Source organism: Lacerta agilis, chromosome 3 (assembly GCF_009819535.1).
Source record: "Lacerta agilis isolate rLacAgi1 chromosome 3, rLacAgi1.pri, whole genome shotgun sequence".
Taxonomy (NCBI): Eukaryota; Metazoa; Chordata; class Lepidosauria; order Squamata; family Lacertidae; genus Lacerta; species Lacerta agilis.
Window position 1 is genome coordinate 103,592,231 of NC_046314.1, and position 17,781 is coordinate 103,610,011.

At 45.1% G+C, this 17,781-nt stretch overlaps 1 protein-coding gene across 1 annotated transcript in view; it reads right to left on the reverse strand.

Annotated features, from left to right (window-relative positions):
• Positions 1–2,577: 2,577 nt before the first annotated feature.
• PYGB (glycogen phosphorylase B) overlaps positions 2,578–17,781 on the reverse strand; it is a 40,094-nt gene continuing 24,890 nt past the window's right edge. Inside the window, exons 6-20 of the mRNA XM_033145048.1 lie at positions 17,133–17,244; positions 16,762–16,844; positions 15,455–15,598; positions 15,156–15,248; positions 13,276–13,422; positions 12,309–12,472; positions 11,757–11,871; positions 11,188–11,289; positions 10,724–10,871; positions 8,477–8,535; positions 7,550–7,691; positions 7,137–7,344; positions 5,448–5,582; positions 5,030–5,096; positions 2,578–3,360 (exon numbers count right to left, since the gene is read on the reverse strand). Coding sequence (XP_033000939.1) covers positions 3,208–3,360; positions 5,030–5,096; positions 5,448–5,582; positions 7,137–7,344; positions 7,550–7,691; positions 8,477–8,535; positions 10,724–10,871; positions 11,188–11,289; positions 11,757–11,871; positions 12,309–12,472; positions 13,276–13,422; positions 15,156–15,248; positions 15,455–15,598; positions 16,762–16,844; positions 17,133–17,244 — 1,872 coding nt within the window. The 3' untranslated portion in view covers positions 2,578–3,207. The remainder of the gene's footprint in view (positions 3,361–5,029; positions 5,097–5,447; positions 5,583–7,136; positions 7,345–7,549; positions 7,692–8,476; positions 8,536–10,723; positions 10,872–11,187; positions 11,290–11,756; positions 11,872–12,308; positions 12,473–13,275; positions 13,423–15,155; positions 15,249–15,454; positions 15,599–16,761; positions 16,845–17,132; positions 17,245–17,781) is intronic.

A 17,781-nucleotide genomic window follows, 5' to 3' on the forward strand; every position in this document is an offset into this window, starting at 1 on the left:
GTTATGGGGGGGGGGACGACGTCTTCTGTTTAGTCAGGTGAGAGTTGGTTTAACTATCACTGGAGGACTTTAACTGACAGCTGAGGAGCAGTTGGAGATGGAACCCTGAGTATGCAAAAGAAGGATAGAGAGTATGTCTATTCTGATTGGCGGTTGCAGGTTTAGAACATTTACTTAGACCATGTGATTGGTTGGGGGCTAGACAGGGTGGGGCATATAAGGGCTGGGTGCTAGTCAGTCTGGGTCAGTCTGTGTTGGTTGGGGCTTGGTGTCTGTGGTAGACAGCCAGAAGAAGACAACAGCAGATGATCGAGGAAAAAGAAAAAGGAGACCTGAAAGGAAGGCAGAGTGGATTGGTGGCCGAAGTTTTGCTTAGGTAGCTGAATCACTTGGCTTGGGCAAATGAGGGAGAAGCAGTTTGGAATGTCTGGTAACCAAAGGAAGATTCCAGGACAATATCGCAAAAACAGATCTCCGGGAGGTCAGTAGGCGTTGAGACAGAGGCTTCAACAAAAGTCCTAAGTTAACAGCATTGGTGAGGCTCAGCTGGGGTGGAGTAAAATATGAGGACAATCTGGCAAAAGGGTTTTAACAGGATAACTGCTTCCTCAACATTTTCTTGGTTTACTAATAGTGTAAAATAAGCAGTTGGTATTTAAGTGACAGCAACAAGTCAGACAGTGTATGCCAATTAAAAGAGGCAGTAGCATATTAAAGTAACCACATAGGTTTGTGTACTCAATAAACATTAACATCTTTGTTAAATATAGTGACTATTTCTGGTACCGCACCTATAGCCCATAGTTACCAAGGTCATAGGTAGGTCAAAGGTTCAAAGGATATAAGTAGAAACAATACAGAAAGTACCCTTCCCTCAACTGCCATCATCCCCAGCCAGCATGGCTAATGGCTAGGGATGATGGGAGTTGTAGTCCACAACATCTGAAAGGCACCATCTTGGTAAGGAAACGCAAGCGTCCTGGGCTGCACTCCCTGCACCTGCCAAGCAGTGCTGAAAGGGGGAATTATTCATTGGTCAAAACATCATATTCCAACCCCTACCCTTTTCCTTTAAGGTTATTAATTGATGCCTACTGCAAGATTCAGAAAGATACATTTATGCCTTTTTCTAAAGCAACAATAACTGTGTTTTGGGAGCATCTAACTAGAAAGATGCAGTAGTGAAGGATTTATCTGACAATACACTTGGATGTTGCATAAACATGCAAGATTTAAATGTCTATCACAGGTGCTTACTGAATCAAATTGGTGGTCCACACAACAGAAAGTGTTGTATTTTACAGCAGAAATACAGAACCTTTGCACAAGCTGCGGCAAAACTACACAAACTTTTAAAAGATGAAAATACAGTGGATTGTCATGAAATGAAAATGACAACGAAGGGCGTTACTTTTCAGGTATTTGTTTCACAAAGTTGTTAAGTTTTATGGATTTTTTTCAGCAATTAATTTTAATTTGCCTTGAAAACATATTTAGTGTCTATTTTCATGGGGTATTCAATACCCAGGCCAATCTAGTTGCATTGGCTAAGCATCACCATGCCGATCATGTTTTTTGGCAGGGCCACTAAGACCCATATAAGAAGAAGAAAATATATGTGGGTGATGGTTTCATATGGCATGTGTTTCAGCATTTCTTCAAATTAATACTAACTAGATACAATTATTTACTGGTGATTTCTGAAAGAAAAGGAACTAGCACTTTTAATGAACCTTCTGGTTCTGGAATTTTATATAATAACATACATTCATTTCCGTTCCTGGAATTCTGCATTAAAGTGCATGTTGAGTTGGCAGTCAATGCCCAGCTGGGATCAAGCCACTTTTCCAGCCCATTTCTACAGTATGGAATTAAAACTCAAAGGAATCAAATGATAGATGCCGTTTTCTTTTATTAAGGTAGGAATGTGACACCCAGAAACAGCAACTGATGCATGAAGGCCACTGGGCTGGAAGTGGAGCTGTGACTCCCAACAAGCTAGCTGCATGTATTGCCAGGTGTGGTCTTCTACACTGGAGTGTAATACAGGGATGGACTATATATGGTGGCCTCTAGATGTTGCTGGACTCCATCTCCCATCAGCTCCCAGTCAGCCTGGCCAGTGGTCGGGGATGATGGGAGTTGACAGTCCAACACCTGGAGGGCCACAGGTTACCCACCCCTCCTGCAGGAAATGCAACTTCTGCATCAAAGCTGCACAACTTATGACCCACTAAGCCAAAAGGAGCCTACAAACCACAGATGGTGGTGTACCTGAAGACTCAAAAAAGCATCTTGGCTTTTTTGGTGGGGATTTTTTTTTTTTTTTTTTTGCTGAAGACTGCCAAGTATCTAGCGGACTACAGGTTTTCTCTAGTAGCATCATCATGTGTTGTGCTGGTCTGCACTCTAGATGACAGCAATAGGCCTTTTCAGCACTGCTTAAATTTTCTTCAGCATCCTTGTTAAACCCCCAGGTGTTCTTTGGGTGTCCTGTTGCCAGAAGTTTCCATATAGTTATATATATATAGAGAGAGAGAGAGAGATCTTCTCGATTAAAAAAACACTTGAGTTCAGCACATGCAAATTGACAGTTTAAAACTGGAGCAGGTTAATAACAACCGTTTAGGCATCTAATAACAGAAAGGATGGGAATTTCTTCAGAACATGATATTTGAAAAGTGCATCTATTTGGGGGTCATTGAAGAGTTCCAGCCTAACCTCCCGACAGAGGGCAGCACATGTTTGTTCAAAGTAAGTCATCTGACGGCACCCAACTCTTGTCTTTGCAGGGGTTTTTTTTCCAAACAGACATAAGCATCTCCTGACTAAATAGGGCGGCCTGGCATGGGAACAAAAGGGCCTGGGAAGTCAGGTACCGTCTCAACAATACAGAACATGCATGCAGGTTGCATTGGTTAAATAGGGGTTTTAAAAGAGAGAATGGCCTCATCTCACCTTCCTCACTCAAGCTCCCTGCTTTAGGCTCAGAATCTTATCACTGCCAACAAGGTCAACGCTTATTGGCTGTAATCCTGCAGGGCACCAGTTTGCCTCTGTTTTCAAGTAACCACCATGCCTTTTATAAATATATGAGACGCCCAGCGGGTGGTAAAATGCACGTTTTGAATTCATCTGTGGAATATTCATTGGGAAGCAGGAAGTGCCAGAGTAGCAGGGCGTTTGCATGCACCTCTTGCAGCGGACTTACTCCCTCGGGATGTTGGGTGGAGGAATCTTCACGGCAGAGGGCTCCACCCCCCAGATTTCTCTGGCGTACTCGGTAATTGTCCTGTCACTGGAAAACTTGCCAGAGCACGCAATGTTCTTGATTACCTTTTTGGTCCACTCTCTGGGATTCTAGAAAGGAAACGAGTGGGAAGTTTGGTAGCTTCAGCAGAGGAACCCCAAAAGACACAACGCAGGTTATAATTACAGGCAGCCCCCCCCCAATTTACGTGGGGATGGCATTCAGGGTCATCGCGTGCATAAGTCCGCCCCACCCTCTTCCAGTGCCAAGCAATGCGTGTGCAGTCGTGCGGGCATCGAATGTGCGCAAATTAAGAGTTGCCAGCTGGCAACTCTCTGTTTTTGCGGGTGTTGTGTTCTGGGTCATTGCATGTGTCAACAGTCGCACTTAAGTCCGTTCCATCCCCTTCCAGGGCCAAAGCAATGTGCACATTGGCAAGTTGTGTGTCAAATAGATGTGCCTAAAATGGTCGCCTCCTGGACAGGTGAAACTCGAAAAATTAGAATATCGTGGAAAGGTTCATTTCTTTCAGTAATTCAACTTAAAAGGTGAAACTAATATATGAGATAGACTCATGACATGCAAAGCGAGATATGTCAAGCCTATATTTGTTATAATTGTGATGATTATGGTGTACAGCTGATGAGAACCCCAAATTAACAATTTCAACTTGGGGGTTTTCATCAGCTGTACGCCATAATCATCACAATTATAACAAACAAAGGCTTGACATATCTCGCTTTGCATGTCATGAGTCTATCTCATATATTAAACTCCAGTAGCTAATGAAAACAATTGCTTACATAAATGGACTTTCCCACAATATTCTAATTTTTCAAGTTTCACCTGTATATAATAAAAAGGTAAAGCTAAAGGACCCCTGACAGTTAAGTCCAGTTGCGGATGACTCTGTGGTTGCGGCGCTCATCTCGCTTTACAGGCCGAAGGAGCCGGCATTTGTCCGCAGACAGTTTTTCTGGGTCATGTGGCTAAGCCGCTTCTGGCGAAACCAGAGCAGCACACAGAAACGTCGTTTACCTTCCTATTAATCTACTTGCATTTTTTGGTGTTCTTTCGAACTGCTAGGTTGGTGGGAGCTGGGACCGAGCAACGGGAGCTCACCCCTTCGCGGGGATTCAAACCCCCAAACCTTTGATCAACAAGCCCAAGGCTCAGTGGTTTAGACCACAGCGCCACCCGTGTCCCCTTGCCTGTATATAATAGCTAACCTTTAATAGGGAATCTACAACCCCATAGAATAGTCTATGTCCATAACTCCTTTACGGCAGCAGAATATATGGCAGCCAAGACTTATTTCCTCCTGCAGCCTGTTGTCCACCCTCTCTCCAACCTACTTTAATCCATCAGGGACCCTGGCCGTGGAACTCCCTGCCTACAATCTGGAACTTTCCCCATTGATGTTTCACCATTGTTTGAAGATATCTCTTGCTCACTTAACCTGTATATCATCTGCCCTTCTATCTGCATTTAGATGGTTTTCTAATATATTTTTTCATTTTACATGGTTAGCTGCCTCGGGCATCTTTGTAAAGAAAGGTAGGATACAGAATGAATGAATGAATGAAGACAGCGTTTTGCTGGCTGAAATTCAAATTTGGGCTACCCAAGCTGCACTTTTCAGTCTACAAATCCATTGAGCAGAGGGGGACCTTCCCCACCACTTGGTTCACCCTAGGATACCAGAGACACAGTCTTCTATCTATTTCACAAATAAGCCCATTTTTTAAATCTTCAAAACTTGTTGAACGTTGGTCTTACCATGTACAGCTTGTCCACTTGCCCTTGAGCTTTGATGTAGGCTTCATAATCGGCAAACACCTTAAACCTGAAACAAAGAAGCGTCTGAGAGTAACTGCGACCTCAGAGGCATGTTCTCTTCACCTTTTTCTTTTACTCACCACTGCAAAGGCCAGGGCAAATACAACAGTGTATGTGTATATGCCTTTGACATAAAATGATTGTCAGCCATTATAAACAGCTGCCCATTTCCCTCTCGATGGTGGTAACGTAATATGGAGACACAGAGCCAGCTGGGTGGCTGCAAAGACACAGAAAAGCCACACCATGGACTGCCTGAAAAGTGAAGCCAGGGATGGCATGTCATCCATGAAACGCATACCACCGCGTAACCCTGGTTTAGAGCATGCAAGGAAGGCGCTCGATTGCTGCCTCTCACCTGTCATGATACATCAGCATGTCGACGACATCTCGGAAGCACCCGGGATTATCTGGTGAGAAGAAGCCGCTGCCAATTTGGTCAATAGCTTGTTTGAGCTCTGGAATCCTCTCATAGTATTCCTTAGCGTTGTACCTAAACGAGGAAACAAATGACATCTTTGGCATTCTCGTCATCGCTTGCAGAACACGTTGCTTTATATCAGGGGTCAGCAAACTTTTTCAGCAGGGGGCCGGTCCACTGTCCCTCAGACCTTGTGGGGGGCCGGACTATATTTTGAAAAAAAATAATAATGAACGAATTCCTATGCCCCACAAATAACCTAGAGGTGCATTTTAAATCAAAGGACACATTCTACTCATGTAAAAACACCAGGCAGGCCCCACAAATAACCCAGAGATGCATTTTAAATAAAAGGACACATTCACATTCTACTCATGTAAAAACACGCTGATTCCTAGACCGTCTGCAGGCTGGATTTAGAAGGCGATTGGGCTGCATCCGGCCCCCGGGCCTTAGTTTGGGGACCCCTTGCTTTATATGCTCCACTCAAAAGAGTCAACAGCCCTGTACTAAAGTAATCCAAAGAGGGCCGGCCCAAGACATTTTACCATCTGAGGCAAATGACATTCTGGCAGCTAGACCTTGCGTCAACGTTGCTGATGGGACGGGCTCTTCCACCACACCGGAGGGCAGCATAAGGGTAGTTTGAGGGGCATAAGGCAAGCCACATGGCACACACAGCTCTCCTCCAACATCCTGCCACCACTAAGCATTTGCCAACCGAGGTGGCTGCCTCACTCGGCCTAACGACAGGGCTGGCCCAAGTCCAAATGACTGACAAACTGGATTTAATTCCGAAGCGATTGCCCACGATGACACCAAGTCAAATTAAAGGGCATAGGCTTGGCTAATTAGTAGCAAGCGGTCTGCCATTATTAGATCTAGTACATGTTATGTAGAGTTAATTAGTCCAAAGCAACCCACAAGCAGATCGACACAGACATATGTATTGTGCTCAATACACTTATGGTTTTTGTTTTTTAAAAAAATAAGTTGTTGTAGTATTTGAAGAACTTCCACCCCACTTTTAAAATCTATTTCTTTTTGGAATAGTGCGTGCTCTTTCTATCACCAGAGCAAACATCTTGTGGCAATGATGTAGAAAAGGGGTAACCAAGATTCTCCCCAGCCCTTCCCCAACAAAGGCTGTATAACCTGGTAGAGACCACTTGCCACCAGCAGAGAGGGCTGGAGAAAAATGTGAATGTTGTCTTTGCCTAGCAGGCTGGTTCCTACACACTCACAGGCTCCTCTTTATTCTGCATTTAGTCAACCAAGGAGCACAACAACCAGAATTCTAGCCAGGTAAAACCACACACAGGGTGTGTGTAATGGATGACCACCAAGGGGGTGTGGCTTGGAGAAAGAGGGCGTGGCTAGGGAGGAGGTGTGGCCAGTGGAGAGTCCTGAGCGTGAGACAGAGAAGTGTGGAGGGCCACATTCCTTCCCTGGGTTTGAGGTCCCCCCCCCATCAGCCTCACAAAACAGGTCTCCTTTGCTCCATTTAATCTGAGCAGTTTTCATGCAGCTGAAGCAAGGCTAAGACCAAGGGACGTCAAGGGAAAGCCATCCCTGCTACACAACCTGTTTCCAGGACGCAAGGCTAACGCGGCTGTCCATACAAACCCTTTCTTATCCATCGCCTCTACGTCTTCCACCCGCATGCCAAAAATGAAGAGGTTCTCCTCTCCGGCCTCCTCAGCCATTTCTACATTGGCGCCATCCATGGTCCCGATGGTGAGGGCTCCGTTCAGCATGAATTTCATGTTCCCTGTCCCTGAAGCCTCAGTCCCAGCGGTGGAGATCTGTTCAGACAGATCTGAAGCAGGGATCACTGGGGTGGAGTGGGGAAAAAAAAGATATTCCGGTAAAAAATGCTTCTCCCCTACTTAAAACCAACCAACCAACCTTTTGCCTAGATTGTAGCTCAGCACTACAACACCTGCCTTGCCTGGTTCAACGACCAGCATCTCCAAAGTCCGAGCCAAAAGTCTCCAGAGGCCTTGTGCCAATGCCTAAGAACATCCTCGCCCTCTTACCTTTCTCAGCAAGGGACACTCTGTAGTTCTCCAAGAAGATGACTTTCAGCCTGTCGCCTATGTAAGGGTCATTATTGACGACGTCTCCAATGGCCGTGATCAGCCTGATAATCATCTTTGCCATGTGGTAGCCAGGGGCAGCCTGGAGGCAGAATAAAATAGAATAGAATTTTATTTACGGCCATAGGCCCATACAAGTAAAAAACACATAGATAACAAGTGGGAACAACAGCTGGTAAAACACCACAGTCAACCAAAGTGATATTAAAAGGGAAAAAAACTAGATAACAGTAGATGAGTGTTTACAATAAAATAGAATGGCACACTAAGCCTTAGCTAGCTTGTAGTGATCCTTGGCGTCGCTTTTGGGTGAGGACAGCGACCAGGAACCTTGCCACTTTCAGGGTCGTATGAGTATCCTTATCCTGCAAGATTTGGGCGAGGTGGAATTCTGGTGGGGTGCCCTCTAGTTTCTGTATGATTGATCCCAGCAAGTTTGCCCGTGGCATGTTGAACAAGGGGCAAGCGAACATAATATGCTGGAGAGACTCCAGTGTCTCCTTATCACATTCGCACATGGCGGAGGCTTGGCCCTTTGAGAATCTATGTCTCCCTGGAGGCAGAGAGGGAAGGTACACGTGGATCAAGAGGGACTTGGTGGGAAGGAGCCAGGGTGTGTAATCAGGCAAACAGCTTCAGGAGGGGTGCTGTCCAGATTCATTGATAACAAGAGCCTCTGTCTGGAAGTCAGGAAAACAGGGTAGTTCTCATGTTTACACGCTCGAAAAATAAAGCCTGCAGGAGCAAGTTGGAAGACACTACCAGTGCTAACCTAGGGAGGGAATGTGTGCATGTGCTTGTCTGCAGTTTAGGAAACACTGTCCCAAGTACTGAGGAGGAAGCTGGCTTGAGCATCAAGTCCCTTACCTTTCCTCCAATCATAACTGTTCTTGGCACGCAGGACTTTTTTGGGTCTTTTCTGATGCCTGGAAAAAGCAATGTGATGATTAATTTGTGTCATTTATTTATTAAATCTATATACCACCCTTCATCGAAAGATCTCAGGGCAGTTCACAGAATAAAATACAAGATAAAACACTAGTAAACCAAAACAACAAAACAATAACAATTGGGAGGTGGTCTCTCTTTATCAATTATTGGAATGAGAAAACTACAGGTCGCATTTCCCCTCTGCCCAACCTATTTCAACTTACATAATTATTTCATCTTAATTTTTTGTTGTTGAAACTATTATATTAATTAAGAGATTTTCCCTCCTTTCTCTTTTTCTTTTCTCTCACTCAGATTAGCAAATACATTCAAAAAAAGCAATGCAGAGAAAAGGAAAAAAGCAATGATGGAACTCAGCCATTGAAGGCTGTTGCTATGCAAAATATTATTTTGAGATGTACTTTTAAATGTAAGATGGACAATGCCTCAATAAGAACACTGCAAAATAAATGCCTGGCTCTCATCAGCCGTGGTCTGGCTCCTATCACATTCCGGCATATGATCTGCAAACCACACAGATGACTTCCTGCAAGATATCCACATTCTCACTCTGGCCTGCCAGCTGATGACTTGTTTGCCAGCCCTTCGGTTAATTATATGAGGTTCTGATCAAGTTCCTGAACATGCATCTACGAAGTCTGAAATCTCACAGCGTGGCAAAGCCCTGGGACCTTGAGCTAAAAGGAATGCAGTATTGCTGGTGGAGAGGCACACTGGTGATACTTGTAGAGTAAAATGGCATGGCTCTTAAGACTAATCTACACACACAGCAAAATTAAGAACCTAAGAGACTGGCTGGATCAGGCCAGGCATCCTGTTCTGACAGCGAACAGCCAGATGCCTCTGGGAAGCCCGCAAGCAGAGAATGAGCGCAGCAGCCACCTCCCTGTTCATGACTCCTAGCAAGTAGCATTCAAAGGCATTATCCAGAATGCGGCAGCTAGAGTAGTGACTGGGAGCGGATGCTGAGACCATACATTGGTTTCTGAGCACAATTCAAAGTGTTGGTGCTGAACTTTAAAGCCCTAAAGGGTGTCGGCCCAGTCTCCACCCCCCATCATTCAAGCTCAAACACTGAGGTCCAGCTCCGACGGCCTTCTGGCAGTTCCCTCACTGCGAAAAGTGAGGTTACAAAGAACCAGGCAGAGGGCCTTTTTGGCAGTGGCGCCCGCCCTGTGGAATGCCTCCCATCAGATTTCAAAGAAATAAACAACTATCTGACTTTTAGAAGACACCTGAAGGCAACTCTGTTTGGGAAGTTTTTAATGTTTGATGTTTTATCATGTTTTTAATATTCTGTTGGGAATGTTCTGGAATTGGTGGTTTTGTGGGGAAGATACAGGGGAGTTCCATATGCCCAGAGATCCTGTCCCTGTGCCCAGGGAGCAGTTGAGTCAACTGAACATATCCTTTTGATCTGCCCATTTTATGCAGATCTTAGACAAAAATTTATAGCTCCACTCCTAGGCCAATTTAGCCTAGTAGACAGAGGAAGACAGGTTTTGTTTTTGTTGAATAATTGCACTAGTACCACAACTTTCTTGGTGGCCAAATTTCTTGTTTTGGCCCTTATAACGCCATACGGTTAAAATCGACAGTATTGACATGGGTCTAAATGTATAATCTAGTTCTCATTGTATGTTTTAGTGTTAAGATCCTTGAGATGTTGAGACGTTTTAATCTTTGTAGGGATAATGATTGTGTACTGACTGATGGTCGAATAAATTTTATTGATTGATATTCTGTTGGGAGCCGCCCAGAGTGGTTGGGGAAACCCAGCCGGATGGGCAGGGTATAAATAATAAATTGTTGTTGTTGCAGGGGGTTAGACTAGATTACCCTTAGGTCCCTTCCAACTTTACGATTCTAGGATTCTATTATCATGCCCCCCCCCCCCCAACTCAACTTTTTTTCATGTGCTAAGCATCCTCAGGACTATAACTCTTCGATCTGCAGGTGGAGTGACTGCATTTCCGAATGCTCGCAAAAGCATCCTTGCATGTAAGAAAACTTTTAGCGCATCAGACAGAGATAAGAATATTTCCCCAACAAGCTAGTTTTCCAATCTCCTGCATACATTTGGCGCTGCATTATTATGATTATTTTTGTCCAAAAGCATTCCGTAGCCCCGAAGTTGTTGCTTTGTTGGGCTAAGCTACTCACGGTTGTAGAGTGTAATGATATGCAGGCAATTGAGGAGCTGCCTCTTGTATTCATGAATTCTTTTGACGTGCACATCAAAAATAGAGGCAGGGTTGATTTTCACCTTGTACTGCTTTTCCAAGTAGGCTGAGAACTTCTGCTTGTTCTCCTGGCAAAAGGAAATTTGGGCCTGAAGTTACTGGATGGGACATTTAAGCCTGACTCCAGCTGCACAGTTTGGTCTAAGCTGGGATTCTAGATTGTATAATTTATCTATATCCCACCATCCACTCAAGCTGTAAGGCAGCTTACAATATTTTAAAGCAGAATTATAAAATACAAAAGTCGCAAGAACAAATTAGTTTAAAAAACAGTAATTAAAATACATTGGAACATGGTTAGAACCAGCAATTAACATATACGGTTTGCCCTGACCACAGCCCAGCATATCACGGTGTGTCTCGCTAACATGCTGCCATCCTCACCTGTTTAACTTTGGCGACATCCCTGATGAAGGCCTCGTCATTGACAAAGCTTAGCAGCTTCTTGAGCTGGCTTAGATCCGTTAGAAAATCTTCCCCAATTCTCTGTAGTGAAAAGAAGAAAGAAAACCATCAATCGACAGACCTGCTTATCTGGTGTTTCATTCTGCGTTCCCTGCACTACAAAAACCATGAACAGCCAGGGTGAAAAGACCATGAAGTTAGGAACATGGCAACTGAATTCTTGCGCATCCCAAACCCAAGAAGCTCCAAGGGTGGGGGATGCTTTTTGATGAAAGGGACACATTTCCTTCTGGGTAACCTTGCAGAGGCCACATGTCAAGGTGGGTGGGGCCAGAAGCAAAAATGTGGGGTGTGGTCTGCAGAGAGTCCAAAGCATCAGAAACCAAAGCCTGGGAAGCCACATTCAGGCCCTAGGTCTGAGGTTCAACGGCCCTGATCTAAGGGGGGGGAAATGGAATGAAGAAAGATCCATTGGGGAGGAGGACGACCCAACAACAGGGGTAATTGCTCCAAGGAATTCCTATTGGCTGAAGTCTCCAGTAGTTCACCTCCACAATGACATCAGAGAGTCCCGGGTTACAAAGCAGGAGCCACCGCCTCGGAGTGATGCCATTTGTCTTGTTCTGAAACTTCTCTGGATCCATTTCGTAGAAATCTTTGAATCTAAAAAAAGCACAAGATGGATCACAAGGGAGGAGGAAGAGGTGGAGTCATGTGCCATTTAGGGTCAGTTGATAACAGTGAGCAGTGCAATGCGACCGCTAAAGAAACAGTTATGTAGATTTTCTAGTTTTATATTTTTTATTTTATTTTGTTAACCGCCCTGAGACCTGAGGGCATAGGGTGGTATATAAATTCAATAAAAAATAAGAATGAGAATAAGAACAATAAGCTATTTCTGGGGTCTGGGCCAGAAAGAGGTGCATAAAAAAGAAAAGAAGAATGGAAAAATCAAACAGTTTGGTGAAGGATTTGCAGTGATGCATGTGCAGGAAATAAACTATCCTTGCTCATAGATCCCTGGGGAGACTCTGACAGCCTACCATGTCTTCCCCTGAGCTGACAGCCTGTTGCAAAAAAGTGAAGGAAGCAGGACTCACATAGAGCTCTTCACAATCTCCGAGTGAATCCTGGCCACTCCGTTGACTGCATGCGAGCCAATGATACACAGGTTGGCCATATTGATCCTCTTGCAGTCTCCTTCCTCTATCACGGACATCCTTCGGAGGCGGTCAATGTCCCCTGGGAAGACGGCCGCCACATGCTGCAAGGACACAAGGAAAGGGGGATATTAACAACAAGGTCTAAATCAGATCCCACAATGGAACCCTTTACACCAGAAAAAATGTGAAGAAATTCCCTGGACGATTGAAGTCATAAGCCCATTTTACTTCCTCTCCCCTAGAAACCGCCACAGCTTGTATGTTGGAGGTTTTTGGGCCCCTCCAGATGACCTACTTATTGAGTACTCATCCTGATTTGCTAACACAACACTTACATGGAGGTTAGACTATGTCCAATCTTTATTGAGCATCTGTTCTGATTTGTCCGCAGGTTGGTTCTACAACAATGGACACTTATTCTGATTTTATTGTGGGGTGTTTATACTACATCTGTTTAGCTATTTGCTCACTCTACACTTTTGGAGGCATTTCCATGTTACTTTCCAAACAGCAAAATGCCCGATTTTGTTGTGCCAGGGCAACAGAGCCCTTTAATCTCCAACTTCCTCGCTCTGCATTACCATAGCAGTTTGCCTTTCTGTCACCTGATCCCCGCTGAACTGCTGCTGCAATACCACCTCCTGGCCAGCAGGCAGCACTGTAGAAGAATTAGCCATCACCTCCCTTCTGTGTCATAGCGCCTCCGCTGAAGGTGGCCAGTATTGCAGCTACTAATTCAGCAGGGCTGAGGTGACGCCAAGTGCCAATAGGATTCCACAAAGTTCTACAAAGCTTCTGGCTTTGGCAATGGGCAACTTGTCGCTTAGGTGCAGACTGAGCCTCCAGGCCTCGCAGTCAACCCAACCCCCTTTTTCCCACCACCTCATTTATCCCGTCTCCTTACGTCGAGATGTTTCTGATTGATAGCATAAATGATCTCCAAGTGTCTTGGCAGGAGTTTCTCGAACATAGAGACAGGCCAGCGCTCCAGGGCTTCAGGCAATACGGTGTGGTTGGTGTACGCACAAGTTCGCTTTGTGACTTCCCAGGCCTGGAGCAAAAAAATTAAAAACAACTGATGAGATAACACGAGGGTGTAATGAATCAGATCTAAGTTAGGGGATGTTCAGAAACCCATGGTGTTTTAGGAGTTAATGGGCACCCCAGTTTGAGTGGCAGATACCCCTTGGGAGGCGGGACATTCCGCTCTTTAAAAGGAGGGAGCAGCCTTAGTGTGAGGAGAGTGGTGACTGGAAGAAGGAGGGTGTGGGGCCAGGTTTGGTTTAGGTTAGGTTAGGTTAGGATCGTTGAAGATGTGTATTTGTTGCTGAAAGAAAGAGTTTACACTGTTATGAAACTAAGCTTATGAACCACTGCTGAAACCGTTATGTTCTGTAAGAAATAAAGACCTCTTATTGTGAGCTCAGAAAATATCGTCGTTCATTTGGTCCAGCGAGTTATATAGGCTCTTGAGGAGGTGAACTCAGGGAAAGGACAAAACTAACCTGAAGGGGGGTAGTTTGTGTCTTGGAGTTCCCTCAGGAGGGGCTAGCGGGCGGAAACCCTGGTATTGCCACAGAGTTGCTAAGAGGGCTTAGCTAACTGGTATAGTGAGGGGATCTAAGGAGAGACTGTAGACAAAGGAGAGGTTAACCCCTGAAGCCCTGAGCAGAGGATATAACCGGCCACGGCCGCTGGACAGGAAAACTCCCGTTACTAAGGGATCCCCAGATTATAGATAAAAGGGGATTGAAATAACAGACGGGCCTCAGAGGGACAGGTGGGGTGCATTGTAATTTGACCCAGAACACCTGATTAAAAATTCACTTAGTAACGAGGGGAGAGTCTGAAGTGGAGGTTCGTCGCAGAGGGCACTGCAGACTGAATCTGATCCTGGTAGCAACCAAGCTGCTGCACTCTCTTAGGCTCATTAAGCAGGTTTGGCTAAACCCGACCTGCGGCTTGTCAGTTGCAATCGGATTATGGAAGCACTAAATGTACCTGGATAGTGACTGACTTGTGGCACTAGGAGGAGAGGGGAAAGGGGATTGCTGTTCAGCAAGATCCTAAGTAGCCCCGCAGGCCAGGTGGGTGGGGCCACCCATGCTGAATTCAACGAAGCCGCCATCTGAGCATGTGCAATGGCTGTCTCAAATAGACACACCTCAGCTTAGCCGCAGCTCCCGTCTTTGAACTGGATGGAAGTTGGTTGGAAGGAAAATAATCAAACAGCAGTATTTCTCAAGAAACTACAGGGAACACACTCATATGTACTCGGCTTCAAACACCTGTGGTGGGAGTGCGTGGGAGCCAGAGTAAACAGCGGTGCATACACAGCCTAATTTTTCTTCTGAATCCAAAGAGAGTATGCTTTTAAAAATTTGGTGCCTTTTTCTGTTGCTGCGGAGGGAGGATGTGGTTGGTCAGCAGTAGGGCTGGACGATATATTGATACATCATCCAAAACCGGTTTGGGAAGTTCACATCGTGATAACTTGTTTCATAACATTTGACCTGGCAATATATCGCAGATCACGACGTGTGTGAGGGTTGGGCGACATCCGGTTCTCAACATCGTGATATATCACCAGCAAAACATCGTGATATATCGGGGGCAATGTCCTGGCAACTGCTACTACTTAGGGGCTTAAAACAGACAAATGACGGTATTATCAATCACATGGTCACTTTCATCAGCAGACAATCCCACAGTTCTCTTGGGATAGTTTGCATGGAGAGAACCTTGCTGTCACATGCAATAATGCTGTGTCAATTTTCCTCTCACCTTATCCCAGTCCATTTTTTCCACATCAACAAAGATCCTCATGAGCTCAGGAATAGAGAGGGCTGGGTGGGTGTCATTCAGCTGGATGGCAACCTGTAAAATGGACATCTAAAGATGAAGCTGTTTCAACCTGGGGGGGGGGGGAGTCAGCCAGAGCTTGCTTGGGGACTCTCCAGGTTCTCAAACATTTTTGTGAAATGTCGAGGGCTCCTCCACCCAAACCAAAGGCAAAAACCCGAGGTGTCCTTTGAAACAAAAGCTGCAATTATGTCTCGGCCCTCGTTTTTAAATATCCACACCTTGTCAGGGAAGGTCTCGAAGCAGGTTCTCACGGGGTCGCGGCACCCGAATTTGGAGGACTTGAATCGGCGTATGATATCCTGGAGAGTGGCGGCGACCACAAAGTACTCTTGCTTCAAACGCAGCTCTTTCCCTTCAAAGAACTTTGGAAGGCAGAGAGAAGAATCGTCACTCCTGTGGCCACTGCTGGCAAGCCTGCCATAGGGACCTCAGCATCATCCCATGCAAAGAAGATGGCAGGAGATCCAGCGCAAAAACAGTAAGAATAGTTGGTGATGTGCCGGTTGCCGTTGTTTTTCCCCCCTCCCAATTTTCTTTACTTTATTTACAACACAGTCCACAACAACTCATACATACATACAAACAAACCTACCACCGTTGACAATTTAATTATCAAAATTAAACTCCTATCCCCTTACACAAAGAAAACATAACATAAAAAAGACTTCCTTTATCCTGTAAATGGCCTCCTTATTTACTTCTTGTATACTGTTGCTTTCATGTGCGATTATTACTATTTCCCCTAAAAAAATCCTTTAAAAAAACGCAAAGTCTCCTGTAGAAATTAATCGAAACAAGTCCAGGTGTATATTTGGGGGCACTGTTTGGTAAAGTATTCTCCGTATTTTTCCCATTCTTTTTGAAATTCTTGTCTAGTTTGTCCCCTAATTGTCTCTGTTAATCTGGCCAATTCAGTATAATCTAATAATTTACCCTGCCATTCCTTTTTTGTTGGCACAAATTCTTTTTTCCAACTTCTGGCAATTAAAGTCCTCGCGGCGCCTGTGGCATGAAGGAATATTTTCCAATCCTCTTTTGCTATACTTGTGTCTGTTATTCCTAACAGGAAAGCTATATTTAAACATTTTTTAAAGTTCATGATATACTATAGCCCAGAAGCTTTTGATTTTTTTCACAGGGCCACCAGATATGTATAAGTGTCCCTTCTGCTTTACCGCACCTCCAACACGGGTTTGCTTTTGTTTTATACATTTAAGCTATTTTGGCAGGTGTTGAGTACCATCTATAAAACATCTTGATTAAATTTTCCCTTAGCGCTTTGCAGGCTGCAAATTTCCAATTCTTTTTCCATAATTCTTCCCATCCTGATAAATTGATGGTTTTCCCTATATCTAAAGCCCACCTGGTTATTACCTCCTTGTCCAATGGCGCTTGCCACTGTTGTTTTGTGCCCTGTTTCACATGCCATGCTAAGGCGAACCATGGTCAACGCAGGCGACATAAAAATTCTAACAAATTTTCTTAACCAGGAGAGATTTTAACGCAACACAGAAGAGCCACTTACGTTATCGTTTGGGTACAACACTCTGGATATGTTTTCTGCCAGGTTTCTATCCAGCACAGCCTCGATATAATCTCCGACATTAACTAGGTGGAGAGAAGGAACACATCTCAGCGGAGCAGCCCACCACATAAAATGCAAAACTCTAGAATAATTGCATATTCTCTTGATAAAAAGTGTCATGGCATCAGCAGCAGCCCTATTTTCCCAGCAAATAGCAACTGGGGTGGGGATTTTGCCTGTGCTATGGTGCAGGAAGGAAGGGTTAGATCCTGCTGTCTGTGAACCCAATCCAGATGCTCCCCCCTGCCCCCACTAGTTGCTATTTAACTAGGGTTACCATATTTTAAACTGAAAATCGAGATGGCACTTACACTCTTCAAGATTGAAATCGTTGGGCGCCTTGGCTGACCACAGCCTCATGGTGTTCACAGTATTGTTCCTGTATCCTGGAACAGGCGTATCGTAAGGCATGGCAAGTACAACCTAATTTAAGGAGAAGGGATCTGGTGAAGGTGAGATAAAGCAGCAGGCATCAAGTCTTTTGCAAAAAGCATGTTTGGCGCAACCTAGAGCGGAGCTGGGGGTAGTCTGTGGTCAAAAGCTGAGCCCACCAGGCCTCCCCATTGGGCTCAGGAGGCTGTTGTCCCTAAACTGCACCCACCTGATGTGACACCTGGGATGGGGCAGGTACTGGCATGGTTACCAAGCAACAGCTGGGAGCTTGAAATGAGCTGCCAATTGTTCCTTTGCTGGAGCAAAGTGTCTTCCCCTTGTCAATCAGCTGAAAAGCCCCTTCCTGCAATGGCACCAAGCCATTTCCAATGAGAGTGCCCCTCTGTTTCAGAAGAGGTTTCAAGGCAATCCACTTGGGGTTGCAGGAGCAGCAGAGCCCCTTGCATTCGGCACCCTGAGGGCTGTTGGGAAAGTGCTGCGCATCAGGCACTGACAGATGGGTAGGGCAATGCAACTGTCAATCATCAGACTGTTAGAGATTTCAAATTGCCTACATGCAGAAATTCA